At 42.9% G+C, this 22,034-nt stretch overlaps 1 protein-coding gene across 1 annotated transcript in view; it reads left to right on the top strand.

The window, feature by feature from the left end:
- LOC144826313 (sodium-coupled monocarboxylate transporter 2-like) overlaps positions 1-22,034 on the top strand; it is a 717,317-nt gene that overhangs the window by 629,787 nt on the left and 65,496 nt on the right. The window contains exons 9-10 of the mRNA XM_078684656.1: positions 14,586-14,698; positions 16,221-16,288. Coding sequence (XP_078540782.1) covers positions 14,586-14,698; positions 16,221-16,288 — 181 coding nt within the window. The remainder of the gene's footprint in view (positions 1-14,585; positions 14,699-16,220; positions 16,289-22,034) is intronic.

Here is a 22,034-nt window from a genome sequence, read left to right as displayed (position 1 = left end):
TGTACCTCCCTACCACCCTCTTCATCATACAATTTTTGGTAGAACGTATGGAAAACCCTCAATATTTCTTTAGACTCAGTATATTCATTTCCATTTTCCTGTATGCTAGTGATCAAGTTTTTGGATCTCTCCTGCCTCATCCGAAGTGCTAATGTCTTTCCAGCCTGTTCCCCTGTCTCATATCTCTTTGCCCTAGAAGATTGATACTCCCTAGACTCTTTCTGCGTCACTATTCCCTGGAGGTCGGCTTTGATCGTAGCCATTTTGTTCAAACTTGCCTGACCATCTACTCCCTGTACTATCTCTCTAATATGCTGTGCTTCTACTATTCCTAATTCCCTGATCAGGGTCTCAGCCTTCATCCTATCCTCCTTCCTCAGTCTGGCAGAGCAGCTTATTGTCTCGCCCCTCAAAGATGCCTTGAAGGTTTCCCAAACTACATTGCGAGAGGCACTGTACCGATTGATGTCATAGAATTCCCTGGCCCATTTTCTTATGTGTCTCACAAATCTATCATCCGCAAGGAGCTTTCTCTCAAATGACCACTTTGATTGTCTTCTTTCGATATTGTCTATATCAAATAATAGAATCAAGGGGTTATGATCAGATAGGGATTTAGGCAACTTTATGATCTTGACTTTACCAAGTTTCTCTGAAGATAACAAAAAATAATCCAACTTAGTGTATTTTTTATGTGGAAAGGAGTAATATGTAAAACCTGGATTGCCAGATTCTTTTGCACTCCAGACATCTTTCAAACCATGCGATCTCATTAGGGAGGACAGAGCATGAAACACTTTTGGTTTACCACCTGAATAGCTACCAGGTCTGTTCCAATCTGCCGAAATGTTGAGATCCCCACAAATTATAATAGGGGTAGGCCAGTCTGCAAGTTCCCCTTCTAGTGTATCAAACACCGCCGGATCGTCCTGATTCGATCCGTATACCGTACATATCGTACACCCAAGATTCAGTTCCACTATTGCCCATCTCCCAGAACTATCTACTTTAGTCCTCTTCACCCCACCTAACCTCGGTTTAGCAAGAATAGCCACCCCCCTTGTCATTGAAGTCTGAGAGGAACAGGCTAACATCTCATACCCCCTTATATGCAGAAAATTTCTACTAGCCCATGGAAGGTGGGTCTCCTGCAAACACAGAACATCCAAATTATTAAATTTGACAAAGTGACATAATCTTTGCCGCTTTCTCCAATCATTTAACCCACCAATATTGACGGAGCAAATTTTAATGTGAGCCATATTTTTGAGGTAATCTTTCCTGACAGGAGAAACCCGGCTGCCCTAATTTGGCCATTATTATCGATGTAATCCTCTGATTGGCAACAGAAACCTCTTTACTCCAAAACATCTCGTTTTTTTGAATTTTTCCCCCCCCTTTCCCTTTCCCGCCCCTCCCCCTTACTTCCTTATCTTGCCCCCCCCGCCCCCCCACCCAAATACCCCCTCATGTGAGGCGCTCAGACTAGGTCTGTGCATACCATGGAAAAAGCGTCTGAAGCAGTGGAGATGGAACTAAACGAAAGAAAGCCGTGCATAAAACCAAACCCTGTGAGTCGGAGAAAAAGAAAAAAGGAAGAAAAATATAATTGAAATACCTAAATACCACACACAACACCCTACCACCCCACTGCAGGCTCAAGTAATGAATAAAGTTGCCTAAGATCTGATTCACATATAATTTCTTAAACTAGCCGATATCCCATTTAAACAGTTTTTTTAATTTTTTTTTTATTTGAGATAGTAGAGATAACTTAGTCGTCAGAATCAAGCACTCTGTGAATCCAGATATTCCCTGGCCTTAATTTCGGAGGAAAAGTACAAAGTTTTACCAGCATTAATTATTTTAAGTTGTGCCGGATTAATCAGGTAAACCTGCATCTTTTTGTCCTGGAAGGGTTTTATCAATTGTCTCAGCCTTCATCGTCGCTCGACTGTTATATGGCAGAAATCGGGTCTGACAAAAAACGAGATTCCTTCAACTACCTTCCGTGCTTCCGGTCTAGCTTTTTCTGATATTGCCTGTCTTAGTACAAAATTGCCTAAAAATATCAGTATGGCTCTCGGCTTATCTCCTTCCTTTGAGTTCCTGCTTAACTTAAACGGAGTACGGTGAGCCCGCTGAATCTCCTCAGCCCAATTCCAGCCTGGCAAATCTACAAATGCTTGCTTAAACAGTTTGATGACAAAGGCCCTCACGTCTGTCCCTTCAACTCCCTCCTGTACTCCCAAAATTCTGAGATTGTTCCTTCTTTGTCGATTTTCCAAACCTTCCAACTTCCATTGGATGTCTGTTATTTGGGCACTTTGAGAATCTACTTTGTTGGAGGCAGCTGCCGCATCCGCCTCGGTTGAAACAACCCTCTCCTCTAGGTTGGAGACTCTATCGCCCAAGTTAGTGCACACTTTAGACATTTTTCTTATGGCTCCTTGCATCTTTCTAACAGCCGCCTGTGCCTTGCGACTATCTTGTCGCGTTTCTTCCCTGTGAGCCAGAATCTCCTTGTGGATCACCTCTAGGAGCGACATCTGCGCTGCTTCCCCGTGTGGGCTTCCGACTAGCGGAGTGGCTGATGAATGGTCCCAACTGAGTTCATGCATTTTGGCCCCAGCAGGCGGTTTAGCAGAAGATATATGTGATCCGATATCGAGCTCTGGTTCACTGTCTGTGCCTGTATCTAGATTGCTCCCACCCTGTTCAGAGCTATCACCATCCTCTGACCACTCGCCTCCTTCTGAGACGGAGAAAAAACATTCGCTGGGAGGCTTCTCCTTCTCCTTATCATTAGATTTTTCGGCTATTAGGCTTGATGTACTGTCCGTAACTAAAGCCCCTGATACTGCTGTATCTGCTGAACCTGTCATTGTCTTAATCTGCTCTTCCGAACTTGACTTTGGGGTCAGCCTCTCTTCACCGTCCCCCCCCGGTATCACAGAAGGGTCTTTCGAGATAGACACAGGCACTGGCGCAGTACTGTTCTGACCCTCAGTATCCACAAGCGTTTTTACCGGGCACAAAGAAGGGTTAAGCTTAAGATCTGAAGGGGGAGATAACGCATTTACCCCAGCCCCTTCCACATCTATATTCTCTGCATTTCCCTTTGCGCTCAACTCCAGTTCCTGCGCATCCTTCAAAGTATCCGCTTTCAAACCCTTCCCCTTGCCTATTTTGGCAAAGATATCCAAGATAGGTGACCCAGTCTGTTTAGTCTTTACCGCAAGCTGATCTTTCCTTACCGGTGTCTGCCTTCTCTGCCGGCTGTCTTCCTCAGCTTCTGCTTCAGCAGCCGCCTCGGCTGCAGCTTTCCTTTTTAGAGCGGCCTTAGAGCTTGCAATCGTTTTTGGGGCCATGGCTCCACTTCGGCCTCCTTGTCGTTTCCTTTTAGTGCTCCGTGTGGACTGTCTTCCTTTGCTGGCTATCTGCTTTAGTGCCGTCTCCGTCCCGACCGCCACTGCAACCCGCTCTCTGCTCAATGATTCCCGCGGCGTCCGTGGAGGCTCCCGGCTCCTCCCCTTCACCTTCACCTGAGCCCAGGTCTGCACACTGCCGCCGGCTGCCGACACTCTCACGGCCAGCGTCAGCTCCCGCAGCAGCCTGCCGATGGTTCCGTGACAGGTATGAGCCAGCAACATATGTTTCTGTTGCTTATTTTCCGAGGCAAAAAATGGCGGCCGTGTAGAACGGTCGGGAGCGTGAAGCAGTGGAGAAGGCAAAGACAATGACTCCCTGATTTCGGAGCACACAGCACCACGTAGCTGCACCAAACGGAGGCGTGAATAGTCTGCGGGGGAAAGACGTGTGCGCTGCAAAAGGACTTTTCTGCAAAACGAGTTACGAGATAATCTCTTTGAAACAACTTTATTAAATCTCGCATTAAATTCAATTGTGTTTATTTTCCTAATTTTGAATGTACACAACGCTCCCCTTCGTGATTCCATGACTACATTGGGTAACCTAGATGGATCTACATTATTTTGCCACCCCCCTGATATATATGCATTGTATTAGTGACCTACCACAAATATATACAAAATGCTCTTTTGAGACGTTCATTTTACAGGCATGCTACGGGCTAATTATGAACATTGCAACATAATGCAGATTGGCTTAACCTGCAGTCATAGAACAGAAATTGGGTGTGCATCCACCATTGTTTGTGTTGATTATTCATAGAATGACCTTTTGAACTAACACACTGTTGTTGAGTAACAATTGAATTGTTGAGTAAGTCAACATACCCATCGTTAGAAATACTCATCAACAATGGCTTAATGTATTTAGTTCACATGTGTGTTTATGTAGTCCATACTTTTGACAACATTTGTTGTACTTTTGCCTTAGCAATTTAGGATATGATTCAATTGGTTGATGATGAGGACAATGTTATTTTGATATCAGTAATATATTTACGGGTATTAATTTTTCAACACAGATTGAATTCTGACTCCTCATAATCATTGTTGATTATGTCAAAGTTTTATGTCAAAGTTTTATAACTAAAATTAAATTTTTGATCAATTGAGAGCATTAATATTTTAACATAAGCTTTTCTTTTGTTTCACAATATTCAATGACCTCCTGATGAAGGACCCATGGTCCGAAATGCATAGTGGATTAAAAAATGTTATTTGTGAAGAATTTATATTCATGGAAATGAACCTCAATATTGCTTACAATAAAGGAACAAATAAAAGATGAATGAATGAAAACATTCATAATTAAGCATTTTATTAAATATATCATTTTGAATAAAAGCTTGTGAAAAGTAGCATTGTAAAGTATTGATTTAAAGTAACAAGATAGCAGAATCCAGTTTCAAACTGAGAGGAGTGCCTGATTACCTTTTAGAAAGTTGGCTTTTTCGTGCATTAGCCATTAGGTGCCTGCAGCCTGCCTGTGGTCACATGACTGGGTGTGGTTGGCAGTCTTGCTTTTTTAATCCTCCTAGACAGCAGCACACAATGGGAGCTTAGGTGTGACTGGATGGGCCATCCCAGCCCGATGGAAGGGAATAGCTGGGCCTAACCTCACTCACACCTGAATAGGCTGAGTCCATTTGTTTCCACACAAAGGGCAGCAAATCCTGAATAGTTAGTCAGGAGCCAGGGCTAAGAAAACAGGGCATCTGTGCACTTTAAAGGCATGCCTCTGGAAACTTCTCCTTGCTTCAAAGGCACAACTGTGTATAACAGAAGGACCTCAGACACTACTCCTTCTGTACCCTTCAAGACCTGTGGATATTCTGACAGGCAGAAGAGCCAATGTGCTGCTGAAAGGACTGCCACTCTGCTGGACTGCTACTCTGAAGGGGCTGCTACCTTGCTGTGCTGCACTGCTGCCCTCTTGTCTGACAAGGAAGAATTGGACCTGCAACCCATCTTGAACCCAGGATCACAGAGTGGCTCAAAAGGCTTATTTGTTAGCCTCCTCATTTGAGCCTCAGGGCATAACAGTCTCCACAATAGCTCCTGGACCCATCTTCAGCTAGTTCCTGGCCCCCATGAGGTGTTTCTCGGGCACTGGACCCTTGGTGTAGATCTTGAACTCTTAAATTCAAGTTTTGGACTCTCTGCGACCTCAGATGAGCCTGTAAGGAATTGTGCCACATGCACAGAAAATCAATGTGAATGGCTGCAAGCCAGTCTCTTTACACAGCAAGCATCGATTGACCATGAGGACCTCCAACGCGAAGCTCCAGCCCACACGTCCATGATGGCTGACCTTCTCTTTGCACCATGCCGATCACCACCAGCGGCGCTCTCCTTTCTCCGGGTCACTCGTTTCAACGCGAACAGGGCTCCTGGCCCACAACTTGAAGGTAAAACTACAGCAAGACTGATCTGTGACTGTATCTGACCGATGCTCCATCACTGTAAACCTGAACTTTTCACTTTGACCCGATCCAGCGTGACCAGATATCCCCAGTTGGTGCTTTATGCTTTTAAGCACTATTTTACAGTTCATTCTTGAAAATTTCATATCTCCAGTTCTAGAGATTCGATGTTTGTTGCTTAGGTCTTGTTTCATTTATTACATTTTACTCTATTGTTCCAACTTATATGGCACTTTTTGTGGGATGTTTTTCACTGTTTTACTGTTTGAACTTTTGTGCAAATACTTTACATATTGCCTCTAATTTAAGCCTGACTACTATGTGCCAATAAGCCAAGGGGTTGATCACAGGTTAATTTGGGGGTTCTGGTTGTGCCTTACCCTGACAAGGATCGTGGTTGCTGATTGGCCAGGTCCCACACCCCAGTCAGCCAACAACTCAATTTCCTACAATCAGTAATTGTTATATATTGTACTCTGGAAGTGTATGTCAATGTACTAACATACATCTTTGTTGTAGTATTCAGTTAGTGTCTGTAAAAATTGTGCAAACCATTACATTGTCATTTATTAAACTTGCGATTGTGCTGATTGATATAAATGAAAACATTAATTATATTAAAAAATACCATGATCCAAACATTAAATAAAGTCCATGTTTTGTGGAGCAAAAACTGGTGTGATTGCTTTATGACCAGTTAGGTGTTTGTATATTGTTTGGCTTTGCCTAAATAAGAATATTCATGACAAAATAGAATGTGATTTATATATCTGCTTTATTTCTTCACTGTCAATATGTTTTGCCAATAAACCTTCTAAATTGTGCATACAGTTAATTCAATTCACTGAGGTTTGCTAACCCTATTCCCATTTTTGACCCACGCATGGAATTATCACTAATTAGTTTGTGCTGTATTCCACATACAATCAATATGAATCAGTCACCATACACTGATTGTGAGCAAGCTGATGCATGAGCTTATTTTGGACCCTATATGTGAGGAGTGCAGGCACACCTTGATCCTCAATTTCTTTGTGGGCAAGTTCAAGCTTTTGGAGACAGGCATGATGCTATTATTTGGAATTCCAAGAAAGTTTTAATAGGAAACGTTGGGCCTCATTTATGAGACGTGTTGCATCGCTGCGTGAAAGAATTGATGCAACATTTCTCAGTGAGCCCTCCTTCCGACATGATGGTTGCGTTATATTTCTGTATGAAGCATCATACCACAAGGAATGACAGATACGTCAGTATTACTGACATATCTGTTGGCGCAAAAGTGGCTCATTGCTGGGGTGTGTCTGAAAACAGACGCATCTCCATCAATGTGTACTTTCACTTGGGGCAAGCCCCATGTGATAGGCCCTTCGTCACCATTACACCTGCCATTAGGCACATGTAAGGTTATCACACAATGCTGTCCTAGAAGTGGCGCACTGAAATCTTATAGATTTCGAGGCACCACTTCTACGAGGCTTTGATGCAGGGGAGCGCCAACTTGCGTACATTATATCTCACGCAGGTATAATGTAGCACAGGTGTTTACAGGTGTTTACAAAGTGATGCATCTGCCTAGATGCATCACTTTGTAAATATGGCACAACATGGAGCTTTTTTACGGCACCAGTGTGTCACAAATTTTGCGATTCCTTAAATGCAATGTAAGAAGCCAAAAAAATTAGCAAATTGGCCTTAAGGAATCGCAAATTACCACCAACTTCTAGTTGGTGGTAAATTGCTAATTCCTTTCAAAATGCATATTTTGACAATTCTCTAAGTGCCATGTGATGCACATACATGCCCTGAGGGCATGTATGTGCGCCACATGTGCACCCATGCCGATTTCAGGGGTGCAACAGGGTGTCCTTTTGACACCCCTGCACCCTTGACAATATTCACAATTTGCGATTAGCAAATTGCGAATCGCAAATTTCCCCTTCATTTCTATGGGCCTCCTGGCCCATAGAAATGAATGGGAAATTATTCCTTAATTGCGATTAGCAATTTGCTAATCGCAATTAAGGAATTGTAATAAATCGCTAAAAAGAAGCTGATTTCTACATACATACCATTTTGCGATTTCTAACTAGCGATTCCTTAAAAATCTCTATTTAGGAATCGCAAAACGGAATGTTGATACATATGGCCCTGTGTCATTTATTATTTGCGAATAGTCAATGTTATTTGTACAGTACAGTTTCTCTATTACAAATGTCTTACCTACATTGCATTTGTTTAGGTGTAAAGTGAAATGGTAAAATTGCACTTGTATAAGCGTTATGCTATGTCATATCACGTTGCAGAAAATCTGTTTACGCCATCTCATACAGACCTCATTGAGGTGTCACAGAGAGCAAGGGTCAGGAACAAAATGTAATTTGCTTTTTTTAAGATTCATAAATGGTTCACATACGAGGGTTGTAGGAGTTGTACAAAACCAGAGTAGGATAGTAGTCCTTAAAGTGCAGGAATTAACAGTATGAGCCTAGTAAACAGCTAGGATCCATATATACAAATCTATGTTGCAGCCGCGGCGTGCGGTGGGGCCACTGGCCGGGTTGGGGGGGGGGGGGGGGATTTCAACAGAATGGGGTGGGGGGTATTTCAACAGACAATGCCAAGGGGAAATGAACAATAATTTTCCCTCGTCATCGTTTCACTGCATGCCTCCCATGAAGATTTTCCAAAAGACACATGTAGTAAGGAGGAAGCAGTGTTCGTTTAAGTTACTTTAATGAGTTAAGAAATAACACACAAAGATGCCGTCAGCTTATCATCATGGGGCTCAGCTGCTATCTCAACATTCGATAGCGAGCGCCTGAGCTGTCAGTGCGGTTCATACCAAGGTGAGTAACAAGGGAGGGGGGAAACAGGGGTAAAGGGTCATACCAAGTTGCAACACATCATCCTCCCTAGGGAAAGAGGAAAAATGTGGTGAACAGGAAACAGGTAATGCACTGGAGAGAAAACGGGTAAGGGAGAATTGGGGGGCGAAACTACCGCCCTGCCATAGCCGTTCCAAGTAATCACAGCAGACCCACAAATCATAATACAGTATTAACATAGTTGCTCAGGATCTCATTACATACTGTTTATGCCAGTGGGGTGGGATCCTAGGTCTATCGCTCTTTCTGTGCTGTCTGTCCCCATCCTTGATGTCTCCACCCTCCATTCCTCTTAAGCCTGACCTAGCTTCAATCCCTTCTGTGGGCACCACCCGGTCATGGCTCCATAACCTTCCATCTTCCATGACCACAGTGTTCTTCTTTGGCCTACTGATAGTACTGGGGGCATAATACTTTTCATCCCCTTTTCTTAGTCTTTCCGGTTTCCTGATGTAGACGTTTTGTCCTTGCTGAAACTCCCTCTCCTTGACTCCCCACTTCCTGTCGTACCACTCCTTGTATTTCCTTTGATTGGTTTCGATCCTCTTCTTGATCTCCTTGGGATCGGTTTCATCTATTTGTTTCCTTCCCATCCAATTAGGGGTCAGCTTCGTTCCAGCTTTCCTCCCTCTCAGTAACTCGAAAGGAGTACATCCTGTGGTTGACTTCGGTGTGGTGTGGTATGCCCACAGCATGTCTCTTATTGCTTCCTCGATGTTTTCCCCAGCCTGGTTGGCCAGCTGCATGCACTCTTTCAACATGCGGTTAACTCTTTCCACCTTGCCATTTGCCTTGGGGCAATATAGTGGCGTGCGGATATGGGCTATGGAGCAGTCTTTCAGAAACTCCTTCATCCCTTCGGAGATAAGTTGCACCCCATTATCCGTTACCAGTGTCATCGGAATGCCTTCTCTCGAGAACACCTCCTTCATGAATTCAATGATCGTCCTTGTGTTCACGTTGTGGACCATCTTGCATGTGATCCAGCTGGAATAGTAATCCACCAGAACTAGTAAGTACCAATCCTGGGGCCCTTTGCCATGAACAGGTCCAGCTATGTCGAAGCCTAGCTTGTCCCAGGGAATCTCTGGAACTTCCACTGGTGACAATGGTGCCCGTCTAGTGACTTTAGACTTGTCGCTTAGGCTGCATGCGTAGCAGTCACGCACCTTGTCTTCCATTTCGCTGTCCATCGCAGGAAACCAGTAGTCCATGCGTAGTCTAGCTTTACTCAAACTGCGGCCAAGATGACCTTCATGCGCCAGCTCCACGATCTGGTTCCTTAATGCCTCCGGCGGAACAAGCTTCCCCGACTTGAGTATGAAATTTCCTTCAATGGAAAGATCTTCCCGCACATTCCAATATGGCTGGATGTCGCTCTCCATGTCTTTACACTTCTTTGGCCATCCCGTGAGGATATGTTTCTTCACTTTTTTCATAACTTCATCCTGCTCCATCTGGGTTACCCAAGCATTCTTCTCCACTGCTGCTAGGCTCACCTCCAGAATGGAATCACCGCTCTGCTCTTCCTCCTCCTCTTCTTTGGTTGGTGCTCTCGATAAAAAATCTGCAACCCTGTTCTGTTGCCCTGGAATATATGTCACCCTGAAATTATATGCTTGTAGTCCTACAGCCCATTTGGCTATACGGGGTGTCATGCTTTCCATGTCTTTCTTGGTGAACAGTGAGACCAGGGGTTTGTGGTCCGTCTGTACTTCAAATGGAATTCCCCATATGAAGAATTTGTAATGGCGGATAGCCCAATACACCGCCAGAGCCTCTTTCTCTATGGTCGAATAGTTAGCTTCTGATGAAGTGAGGGTCCTTGATGCAAAGGCCACAACTTTGATATTGCTTCCCTCTCTCTGCGCCAATGTCGCCCCAATGCCTCTGTTGCTGGCATCTGTCGATATGATAGTGGCTCCATTTGGATCAAATTTTTCAATGTATGGGGCTTCAATGATTGCCCTCTTTATGCTCATCATGGACGTCTCTTGTTCCTTTCCCCACACAAAAATACTATCCTTCTTAATCAATTCTCTTAGAGGCTGTGAGACCATGGCAAAGTCCCTGATAAATTTTGCCATGTACTCAGCAAGCCCTAAAAAAGATAGTATGTCCTCCTTGCCTTTGGGTGTGGGGGCGTCTCTCACAGCTTTGACTAAATCGTACTTAGGCTTTATGCCTTCCTCCGATAAGGTGTGTCCAAGGTAGTCCACCGAGCTTACTCCTAGCTTGCACTTGCTTGGTTTGGTGGTGAATCCTACTTCTCTCAGCTTCTCTAACACCTTCCTTGCCATCTCATTATGTTCTTCATCGCTACTTCCATAGATCAATATGTCATCTTGGAAACAGATGGTCTTCTTGCAGTCTTTCAGCACATGTTGCATGACTCTTTGGAAGGCAGCAGCCGCCGACGCCAAACCGAATGGCATTCTCTGAAACTTGAAGTTTCCAAAAGGAGTGGTGAAGGCCGTTAAAATTTGCGATTCAGGATGTAGTTTGATTTGGTAATATGCAGAGGAAAGATCTAAGACACTAAAATATCTGGCCCCCCTGATGGTGCTCAACATTTCACTGATTCGGGGAAGTGGAAACCTATCCACCAGGATGTTTGCATTTAGATCTCTCAGGTCCACGCAGAGCCTTATGCTGTTTCCTCCATCTTTTGCCGTGATCACAATGGGAGCCAACCATGCCGAACTCTCAATTTCGGTGATAACTCCTTGACTGACTAACCTTTGAAGTTCTTGCTGAAGCGGTTCTCTCATTCGCAACGGTATTGATCTAGTCTTGTGCACTACTGGTACTGCCTCCTTCTTAAGAATAATCTTGTGCATGTAGTTTTTAAATACACCTAGCCTTTCGCTGAATACCTCCTTAAACTCTTCTGTGAGGTCCCCTGATATGCCTTCTGGGTTTATCAGTAACACTTGCTCCTTGTTATTTGGGTCTAGTTTCATGCCCTACTCCTTCTGGTGTTTCCAGCCCAATAAGGTCGAACCACTAGTGGACACATACACCTTCCCCACCGTGTGCCTGTCTTTAAATGCAATTCTCATTATTGCCATTCCCTCTAAGGGGATTTTCCCCTTGTTGTACCCCTTAGGACTGATATCTGCCTGCATCAATTTGACAGGATGATTAGCAAATTTGTCATCAAATACCTTTTTGTCAACCAAAGTGTAGGGAGAACATGAATCAGCATACATACTGAACTTTATACCATCAAGCAAAACATCACATTTGGGATATATGTCATCATTATTTTCCTCCTCTTCTTCTACCTGAAAAATATAAGATTTCTCCCCCTCCTCTTCCTGAGGATAATCCTCAATCGCATGTACTGTCTTGCTGGGTGCTTTACATACTTTTGAATAGTGCCCCCACCTGTTACACTTCCTGCATTGTACATTTCTCGCTGGACATTTCCAATTGTTGGCTAAGTGATTGGGACTACCACACTTGTAACATAACATATTTCCTGTCTTACTTCGAACCATCTCTTTACTCTTGTCCCCCACTTTGCAAACAGTTTCTCCCTCCAGGTGGACCTTGTTCTCTGCCCTCTCTTTGTTTGTCCCCTCCTGCGGTTTCATTTCTCTCATACACCGCGCAGTGTGTTCTAGACCCTTAGCTATGTTGATGGCTTCCTCTAAATTAGGGTTCTTAGTGAGTAATTCCTCTTGTGTTTTTGTATCATTAGTACATCTCACCAGTTCATCTCTTATCAACGAGTCAGTAAGTTGCCCAAATTCACATGTGGCTGATAATCCTCTCAACACTGCTATGTACGCGCTCACCCTCTCCTCCTTCTTCTGTGCCCTCTTAAAAAACGTATGTCTTTCCATTACCACGTTAATTTTCTCTTTAAAGTGTGCCTCTAGTTCCCTCAACGTGCTCTCATATACATTGACACCCTCCACTACTTCTTCTTGATCATCCTCCACCAGTCTTCCAGTAATATCCTCATAAATTTTCCTACCATGTGTGCCTAAATTGTGGAGAAGTATGTGCTGTTTCCTTAAGTTAGTATAATTACTTCCACCAATGGCAATTAGATACGATTTAAATATGCCTTCCCACCTCCTCCAGGGAATAACTGGTTCCCCCAATTCATTAAGAAAAGGTGGAGGTTGGCTCATACCTGCACCTGCCATTGCCATACAACTGTGAATATATCCCAACACTCCTTGCAAGTTAGCTGGAAAGAAATATCAGATAAATATGAGGGTGAAATCCTTAGGGGACTACTTCCTTTGCGAAAAATCTTGTGAAAAAATACATTTACCACACAAACACCATATCCCAACCCCAAAATAGGTTTCCCACACAATAGCAGGTATACACTACTTCTACAAGTCCTCTTTCTTTTTCTATGGTAATCGTCACTCAAAACCAATGGAGCGGGTCTCCTCCCCGATTGGCGGGAACTTCCTGTGTAGAGCGTCTGACTGAACAGTTCCTGTCGGACACAAGCTGATGCTAACGAGGGTAAGGCTACTCCTTTAACTTCGTTCCGTTGTAGAACTGCACACAAATCCACTCAAGGCAACAGTTAATCCTTTATGGCTAAATTGGCTAATGAACAGGATGGCGCCTGAAGATTTTTCCTTTAGATTCTCTGCAGACGCGCTGCCCTGCGCTGCAGTCAGGATTGAGGTGGCGGGGTTTCCTCACAAATACCGGCGCTTGAACTAAACGCTTATATTGATGAAAAAGGAACGCCACACGGGTGTCAAACATTAGCTGCCCGTTCCTTCATCTGACTCATGCTCGCCTCCTACGCTTCCTTCCCACGCCTTCAAACGCCACCACAAGCGATGTTCTTTCCAATTCGCCGCGCCGATCACCATTTGCCCCCCTTGTGCCCGAGGTGACACACGAATACCAATTTCCTTCCTTTTATCATTTACGCTGTAAGCACACCATGACACGCTGACGCTGACTTCCAATTACAGCACTTAAAGTCTATGTACTTTCCTTCACACGCCAATATGCTTGCCGCTAGCGCTAAATCACCGCAAAATGTATCACTTAGCTCCCTTAAGTAGATAGCGGTTAGGTCCGATAAATCCTTTCTTCAGATAAGCTCTTGAAAATCACTCCAGGGGAACGGCATCCACTGTCCCTGGCACAGTCTCCTCACCTCGTCGCCATCAAATGTAGTAAGGAGGAAGCAGTGTTCGTTTAAGTTACTTTAATGAGTTAAGAAATAACACACAAAGATGCCGTCAGCTTATCATCATGGGGCTCAGCTGCTATCTCAACATTCGATAGCGAGCGCCTGAGCTGTCAGTGCGGTTCATACCAAGGTGAGTAACAAGGGAGGGGGGAAACAGGGGTAAAGGGTCATACCAAGTTGCAACAACACACTTCTTTTAAAGTAGCATAGATTATTTTAGGGAACACCTGTTACTTAAAAAAAAAAAAGAGAGAGTGATAGTTTTCCTATGTAACTTTCAGACCAACATTCCTGTAGCCTACCAGAAGGATTCACAAGCAAGGAGCAGACTAGTTAAGCTTCACCAGGCAGGTCATTCTGCAATACACCCAACGCGGCTGGAGATTTTGCGATGCAACCAATTGTACACAGGTCACATCGCAAAACCAGAGACAGTTCGCAAAATAATACATAAATGTGAAAAATACCTTGGATGTCTGAATCAGAACACGATATGTATTGACATGGATTCGGAGGTTCACTTACTGCACAGAAAGTTTAAATGTACTGAATTTCTAGATGAATTGTAAGCTAAAGACATCTATATCAACGTTTGGAACATGCAACAGTGATTGTTCGCATTGTTGTTTAGTTTTTGTTTTCTGTTTATCTGTAATTATAGCACAGTTGCGGGCAGCATAAATGGTCTTGCCACAGTGACTTATGAGGATTTCGTCAAATCTTGCTGCAAGAATATCTCTGATAGAAAAGGTGCTTGGATCAGCAAAGGTTTATGTGAGTATCAGCGTTGTTTAGGTTACAGCTATAGATGCAGTCAGAATTCACTTCAATCTTATGCTTTTAATCCAGTATTAAGGTACCCATGAAAGCACAGGACGCTGTGAGGTGTTCCATTGGTGGTACATGGGCATTCCCATGCAAGTACCCATGGTTTTTTATGGAAAGCCATCTCTACTAAGAGTAGTGTACAGTGTTTTGCTCCAAAATAACACATCTTTAAGGGTGGGGCTAACTTGGAGAAATGCATTTCTTTCTCCAAACATTTCTGACTTTACATGTGTGCTGCACTGAACAGCACACAATTAAGTAAGATGTGGATGCGGGAAATGTTTATATTTTGTTATCATGTATTTTATTGTATTATATAAAAACACTGACACTATGATTAAGTATTTGACTTTATTTGGTTATATTTAAGTTCGGGGTTAGGTTACCTACTTGCATTTATTTGACTTTAGTTAAATATAAATTAATGTAATGCAAGATAACTAGGTGCTACACCTACCCCTTTCAGGATGAGTGCTAACAAACCCTATTTTTATTTATACAATAATTTATTTCAGCTTAAATTTAATTTCATGACACAAATATTAATATCATTAAATATGTATTTTTGCCTAGGAAGTAGGGACCTCTGTAGGGATTCCCAGAACTTGCACATTCAGAGTGTGTTATTTAGAGACTGGCAGTTGCCGGACATTAATCAAAAGCAGATGACCCACCTAGCTTATTGGCAGTATTTAAATGTCTCTACGCTCTAAATAGGCCCTTCACTTTCACCTACTTTTCTTGTGAGTTCTCCATCTTTGGATAACCTGCATGAGTAAAAAAAAGCGAACTGCTTGAAGTTGTATATCAAGGAGTGACAGCCCTTTCTGTAGGTTTTCATTTCTAATAACATTATTCTCCCTAAGTGCATTTGGCGTGGGGCTGGTGCTGGTGGGTCTGTGCTTATAAGGGGTACATAACTGTTTTCATGCAGGTGACTATGAAAATATCTCCTAAATAGTGCTAGTTGAGATGTTAGAGAGGATTAAACTTGTAGACCCACTGCTCCCTTCACCGGTGTTCTTCCTTTCTGCCAGTGTTCATTGTGGACTTAATTGTGTGTGTGACCTGCCTCTAGTGCATGTTTTTCTTGGAAAATCGCCATTTTTCATTATAAATCTTTTGGGACATGATCTATTTGTGATAAAGATTGTGCAGCAATGGGGTTAAATGGATAGCAATGGAAAGCAACTGCTTTTTGTAAATGGGCCTTTAAATTTGGTACTCTTTTATATTTCATGAAAATGTGTTACCTTTGTCAGGTCAGAGATTCAATTTGAGATCACAAAGACTAAATAATATACAACATCTACCTTGTTTACATGCTGTTATTTTCACTCTCCAATTGCGCATACATGCACATTTACTATTATTTCAAGAATATAGTGATTTGGACATTATTCTTTGCTTTCATTCTATTCAGTGCTGATGAGTTTATGTGTACAATGCTTTTTACAAATATTTTCAGGTGTGCTGTTTGGTGTACTCTGCACATCTATGGCTGTAGTCGCATCATTTATGGGAGGAATTATTCAGGTATAACTCGGTTATGTTGATGCTTCCTTTCCTTGTACGTAGTAGATTGCCTATTGTCTTGTAATTATATTTTTTTGACGAAAAACAACACAGTCTGAAGTGTTTCAACTGTAATGTGCTAATCAATGGGCTCCATAAACTGTGAGGGGGAGGCAGGTTCAGGTATACAATGCTATAGCTAAACATCCCCGTAACTAGGCAGAGTGATGCATATACGTAGGCACAGCTATCTTTGGCTAAAGATATCTTGCAGTATCTTAAGTTTCTTTACGATAGCTCTTACTGGCCCTTAGTGCCAGAGGGTGTAGTGGACGTCATGCTGTCAGAATGGAGTTTCCTTCTTCCATTCACTCAACAACTACAGAGATCTATACGTCTGCCAAACAAGATGACTTCTCCACTCCCTGATACAAAGAAGCTGGTCTGGCACCATAACTGATGGAATGATGGTATATCCACCAAACAAAGACTGTCCTTAACCAGGGCCTGACTGGAAACCAGAAGCAGCCTGGCAATGTTGTCAGAACAGCCCCCTCCCCGCACCCGGGAGGGGAGGGGGTGCAAGTGTGAAGCACTGCAGTTTTTATTGGGGGTAGAATTTTCATCATTGCTGAAAAACCAAACCCAATAACATAATCGGCCCCCACCGCAGCAAAACTGGCCCTCACCCAACCAGCCTCCCGAGGAAACGACTGATGCCCGCTGGGTCTTTAGGCCCTGTCCTTAACACAGTGGAAAACACTCCCAGTATGTTTGGGTATTTCAAATGTATTCTCCACTTTAGTAATATATTTATAGTAAACACAAGGAAATGATGGACGTAGCGCTGAAACTTTTTAGACACTCCGTCACTGTCTTAAGCTCACTTCGCCACCCCAGTTCAGACCCAACCATATGCAATTCGGTCTTCCCCTGTTCCTCATTGGAACAGTCCAGCCTGACCTGCCAAGCCAGGTCTTCCCTGGACAGGAAACAAGCACCCTGGGACCGGTTTCGCCGTTCCACCCCTCACCAGCCAGGCTAGTTTGAATCCAGTGGTAAATTCAGAATTAATACCTGAAGTGAAGGTTTTCTGGTACGCGGTTTCTATTTAATACATATGTGCACCCCCTGGCTGATAAAATGACTTGGGATAACAACAAATATAAGCTGTACACTGACAAAATATAGATATAGCCCAGACTGGAGAAATAACCTACTCATTGTTTTTAGCCACTGGCTACAATAGGAGAGTAGGCCTGTTTTTAGACATGGATGCATGTGGATTTTATTTTCATAATAGGGATGAAAAGAGGGGCTGTATTTATATTTCATCTTTGTTGGGATACGGGGATATTGATTGAGAGGGTGAAACCAAACTCAAGCAGCAACCGCAATTCTTGGCAGAATGAAATGCAAGCAAACCCTAACTTAACCTGTGCTTCTCCCTCAGTAGCTTGGCAGCAATGTGTAAAGTATTTATGCAGCACTTAAAACAGTAATAAAGTTAAAAAACAACACATGAAAAATCCCAAACCAATTTAGAAACAGAGAATAACATGTAATAAATTATTTCAGACCAAAACGACAAAAGTTCCAATGGGTAGAACCAAATTAGGGCAACTGAAGAAAGTACCTTAAATCCTGGTATACGGAGCATTGTGAGATTCATCGTGAAGGATGCATCGCACAGCAGCAGTTCTGAGGAAGCTGCAAGGCTGTGATGTGGGGTCCTGCATCTTAATTGAGGATGCCATTGACGAGGGGCTTGTGAAGTCCTGCGTCAAAAATACATTGGGCACCAGCGGTTCTGAAGAAGCTAGAGGGCTGTGATGTACAGTACTGTATCATTGTCGAGGATGTCTCAGATAAGGGGGTTGCAATACATAGGCCTGCATCAAGGGTGTGTCACACAGCGGCAGTTCTGAGGTGGACCTGCAAGGAGATGCATTGCGCTGTGTCTACTCTGCCCACAGGACAACACTTGGGCTGGCAGAGCACCTTGAGACCCACTTCCAATGGTCCACCACTTGGGGGATATGACTCACAGCAGACCAGGCCCAGGTGCTGGGTTCAAGGTGATCGGAGCCATTTATGTCACTGAGTCTCTGATCAGGAGGCCAGCGAATTAGCCCTTGTAGTCACTCTGGTGTTCCTAGGTTCAAGATGCAGATCCAGTCCTTTCACTCAGGCAGTGGGAACACAGAGTTGCTGTCCTTCTTAGTCTTCCACTGGTCCAGAGGTGTAATGAAGTGCTGGGTTTTAGGGTACAAACTGTATACCTGGTGCCAGCTTTGAAGTAGCAGAAGGTTTTGGAGGTTTCCACCCTCAGAGGTGCTTGGAATTTCCTGACTTACAATCCAATGTTGCTATTAAAGAGGGCTTTAAATTACAGTTCTTTAGAAATCAAGCTTGACACTCCTACCTGTTTCCAATTGAATTTTATCTCATGTTAAATGTAATATGTTAATCCACTGTTATCCTATGACAGAGGCAGGCCTTGTAGTAGTAAACATGAATTTGAGAGTTTTTCATTACTAGGACATGTAAAAGTTTAAAATACATGTTCAGCTTTTTAAATACATGGCACCCTGCCTTTCATGCCATTTCAGACCTACCCTAGACGTGTCTTACAGATATTAAAAAGGAAGGTTGAGGCCTGGCAAAAGGTTTATTTTGCCAAGTCAGAATAGCAATTTCAATTTCCACACACAGGCTGCAGTGGCAGGCCTGAGACAGGTTCAAAGGCTACTTAAGTGAGTGGCTCAATAAGTGCTGCAGACCCACTAAGAGCAATAGTAGTACCACTTTACTAGGTACTTGCAAGTAAATTAAATGTGCTAATTGGGGGAATGCCAATTTTACCATGTTTAGAGGACAGAACACATGCACGTTAGCACTGGTTAGCAGTGGTAAAGTACACAGAGTCCTAAGGCTAATAAAAACTAGATCAGAAAAAGATGGAAGAGTAAAGCAAAATGTTTTCCTGAAAGATCACCATTAACCTGTCCGGTCTAACAATCTATATTAAGTCAACTAAAGATAGCAATACCTTACCCTTCAATCTCTTTGGGGCCAATCTTCTATTGTGCATAAATTATAATCAGTTTGTAGATTTTTAAAAACTCCACTTAAAAATATAATAGCCTTGACTTTTGTGCAGCCCTGTTCACCGACATTAGAAACTATGAGGCATGTTTAGTAAACCCTCACTCAATGCAAAGCAGCCATCAAAGTTGCTGCGCTGCATTGGCTGAAATGGAGAAAGCAAAAATCCTCCATATTTGCAAAGATATGGAGCATTTCTCCTCTCTCCCGGTGCTGGTGTTCATTGTGCAGCCTATCTCCAATGCAGGTGCCATTGCACCATAGTTTAAGTATGCTTGACTTACAGGCAAGCTTGTTTTTGTGCAGGAAATGACACCTTCCTGTAGAAAACCAAGCCTTAGAAGCATTTTGCTCTTTCTACGTGTGCTGTGAAATGCAGCACATGTGAAAAGAGTAAACAAGAATGAGTCATTGAAATATTTTTCCCTCTACCCCTCACTTGGAATTGCATAGCATTTTCATGCATTCCCAGGTTTACAAGACTTTGCAAATCTAGGAATGAACTGAAATCCATGGGTCGATTCATGGAACGCCTCTGATCCACCCATGCAAGGCCTCCCAAGTTGAAATGCAGGTGGCTTGCGCTAAATGCTTTCACAAGGCCACGCAAATCAGGCCTTGCGTGGCTTTGGAAGTATTACAGAATTCTTTGCGCTGTCCTCTCATTGCCTTGTGTGACGCAAGGACAACACTATGGACTTCAAAATTGTGCCTCCCGTGATTAAATGTTTTCAAAGGCCTCCTATTTTCATACCTTGCACTTCACCAACTGGTAAAACAGCTAGAGTTTGAAAATAAACCGGAACACTATACTTTAATTTCCTTAGGACAACAAAAATCAAACTAGAAAATATCAGCTGCTCAGGCAAAGTCCTGAAATTAATTTGTAGGATTACGGAAGATAAATGTTGCCATTTTAACTCTCCGGGACCTTTGCTTGCTCCCGTAAATCAAAGTATCAAATGAAATCACATGAGCTGCTGGTCAAAACACCTTTAAATCTTCACAAACTATCCACCTCCTTCAGAGCAAATACAAACCGGATGCACAACCACAAACAAAATCACAATCGAAAAGGAATATAAACAGGCAATGAAGATATTTAATTTAAATGCACAGACATATGTAACTCGACTCCTAATCTGAAAGTGCATAATGAACTCTTATTAGGATTCTATAACGTTGTGCTCAAAATCCAACAGGAGCAATGTAACCCCCCATCTCTCACTGCCTACACAGAATGCTGTATACACAGGAACATGAGAGACATTGGAGAATGGGGGGGAGGGAAATGGACCAAGGAAAACAGAGAAGCTGGACTCCACCGCTCTGACAAGTCAATTTTGCTGATCCGTTGCGTTTCCTCCAAAATCAAAAGGACATCTTTCTTTACTTGCCATAAACGTTCTGCATGTGAATGGATGTACCTTGGCAATATCAGCATTTACCCAACTCTCTGTACTTCAGTGTGTAACTTGTAATTGTTGAAGCTAAATATACAAAGTGTACCTAAAATATATGTCAGTAAAGACTTCTATCCATGAATAGAAACAACACCACAAGCTTCATCAGTATGCAATCTCTGAGGAAGATAAATTAAAGTTTTTACTTGACCAGGTAGCACTGCATTGTATTCATTGCCTAGATATGTGTGTGCACAGGCTAGAACTCTAATACCTTATGGTGTTGACATCAATTCAATATATCAGTACGTAGTCCTAGCATAATAGCCCCTCCTACTTTGTCACTGGAACCTATCAAGTGAAATGCAGCAAACCTGCAGTCTCATAAGACTTCGTATTCATGTTCAAAACGTTTGTTTTCACTTACCAACATCACTTCCAGAACAGTTCTCTAGATTCCCAATATCCTTTTATACAATCCAAAGAAGCAACTGATCTTAACCAGACATCTTCTATCCATGTAGTATGGTCCCATCTGGACCAGCATTGTCTCACAGTTGCCTAGCAAAGACATTGTGGGCGATGACACTCTGCAGGTACTCCTACCTTTTGTTTTGTTGGGAAACATATGTAAGCTGATTTGGAGTATAGCTCTCTTGCAATCGCCAAGTTACAAGTGGTAAGAAATACCTGCAGTCTTGCTTCCTGGCACGTTTGGAATTCGAAATGCTCATCTGAAGTCTGTTCCTCTGTGCCTTCTAGAAACTTGGAAATTGTCCTCTGTAGGGCAAAACTCTGCAACTCCATTGTAGGTATGTTGCACTTGTTATCATGTCTAATTTATGTTTATACATTTGCCTTCATCAGATTGGCAAGAGCCAGGTCTAGCCATAAATCTAATGCTTCTAATTAACCGGGATGCAGATGACGAGAAGAATGATAATAGAATTACCAGCACCATATTATTAAAGGGTGATGGTTAATGTGTAGCAGTAATCACACTGGCAGTATTTCTGCTGATGGCTCATTTTTATTATAGTATACAAAAAAGTGATAGATGGAATTCTTGAATTCATCTCAACAATTGGTAATTACTCGGGCAGCATCCCAGTCCATCCCTATTTTGCACGCAATGTCACCTCAGTTGACCTTGCTCCAATGGGAACAGTCCAACTTAAAATTGCAGGCCAGGTCCTCCCTGAACGGGAATACAAGCACCCCAGGACCAGTTTGTTTCTGCCTGATCATCAGTTAGA

Source organism: Lissotriton helveticus, chromosome 3_2 (assembly GCF_964261635.1).
Source record: "Lissotriton helveticus chromosome 3_2, aLisHel1.1, whole genome shotgun sequence".
Lineage (NCBI taxonomy): Eukaryota > Metazoa > Chordata > Amphibia > Caudata > Salamandridae > Lissotriton > Lissotriton helveticus.
Note: the sequence above shows the minus strand (reverse complement) of the source record. Positions and strands in the feature narration are given on the sequence as shown.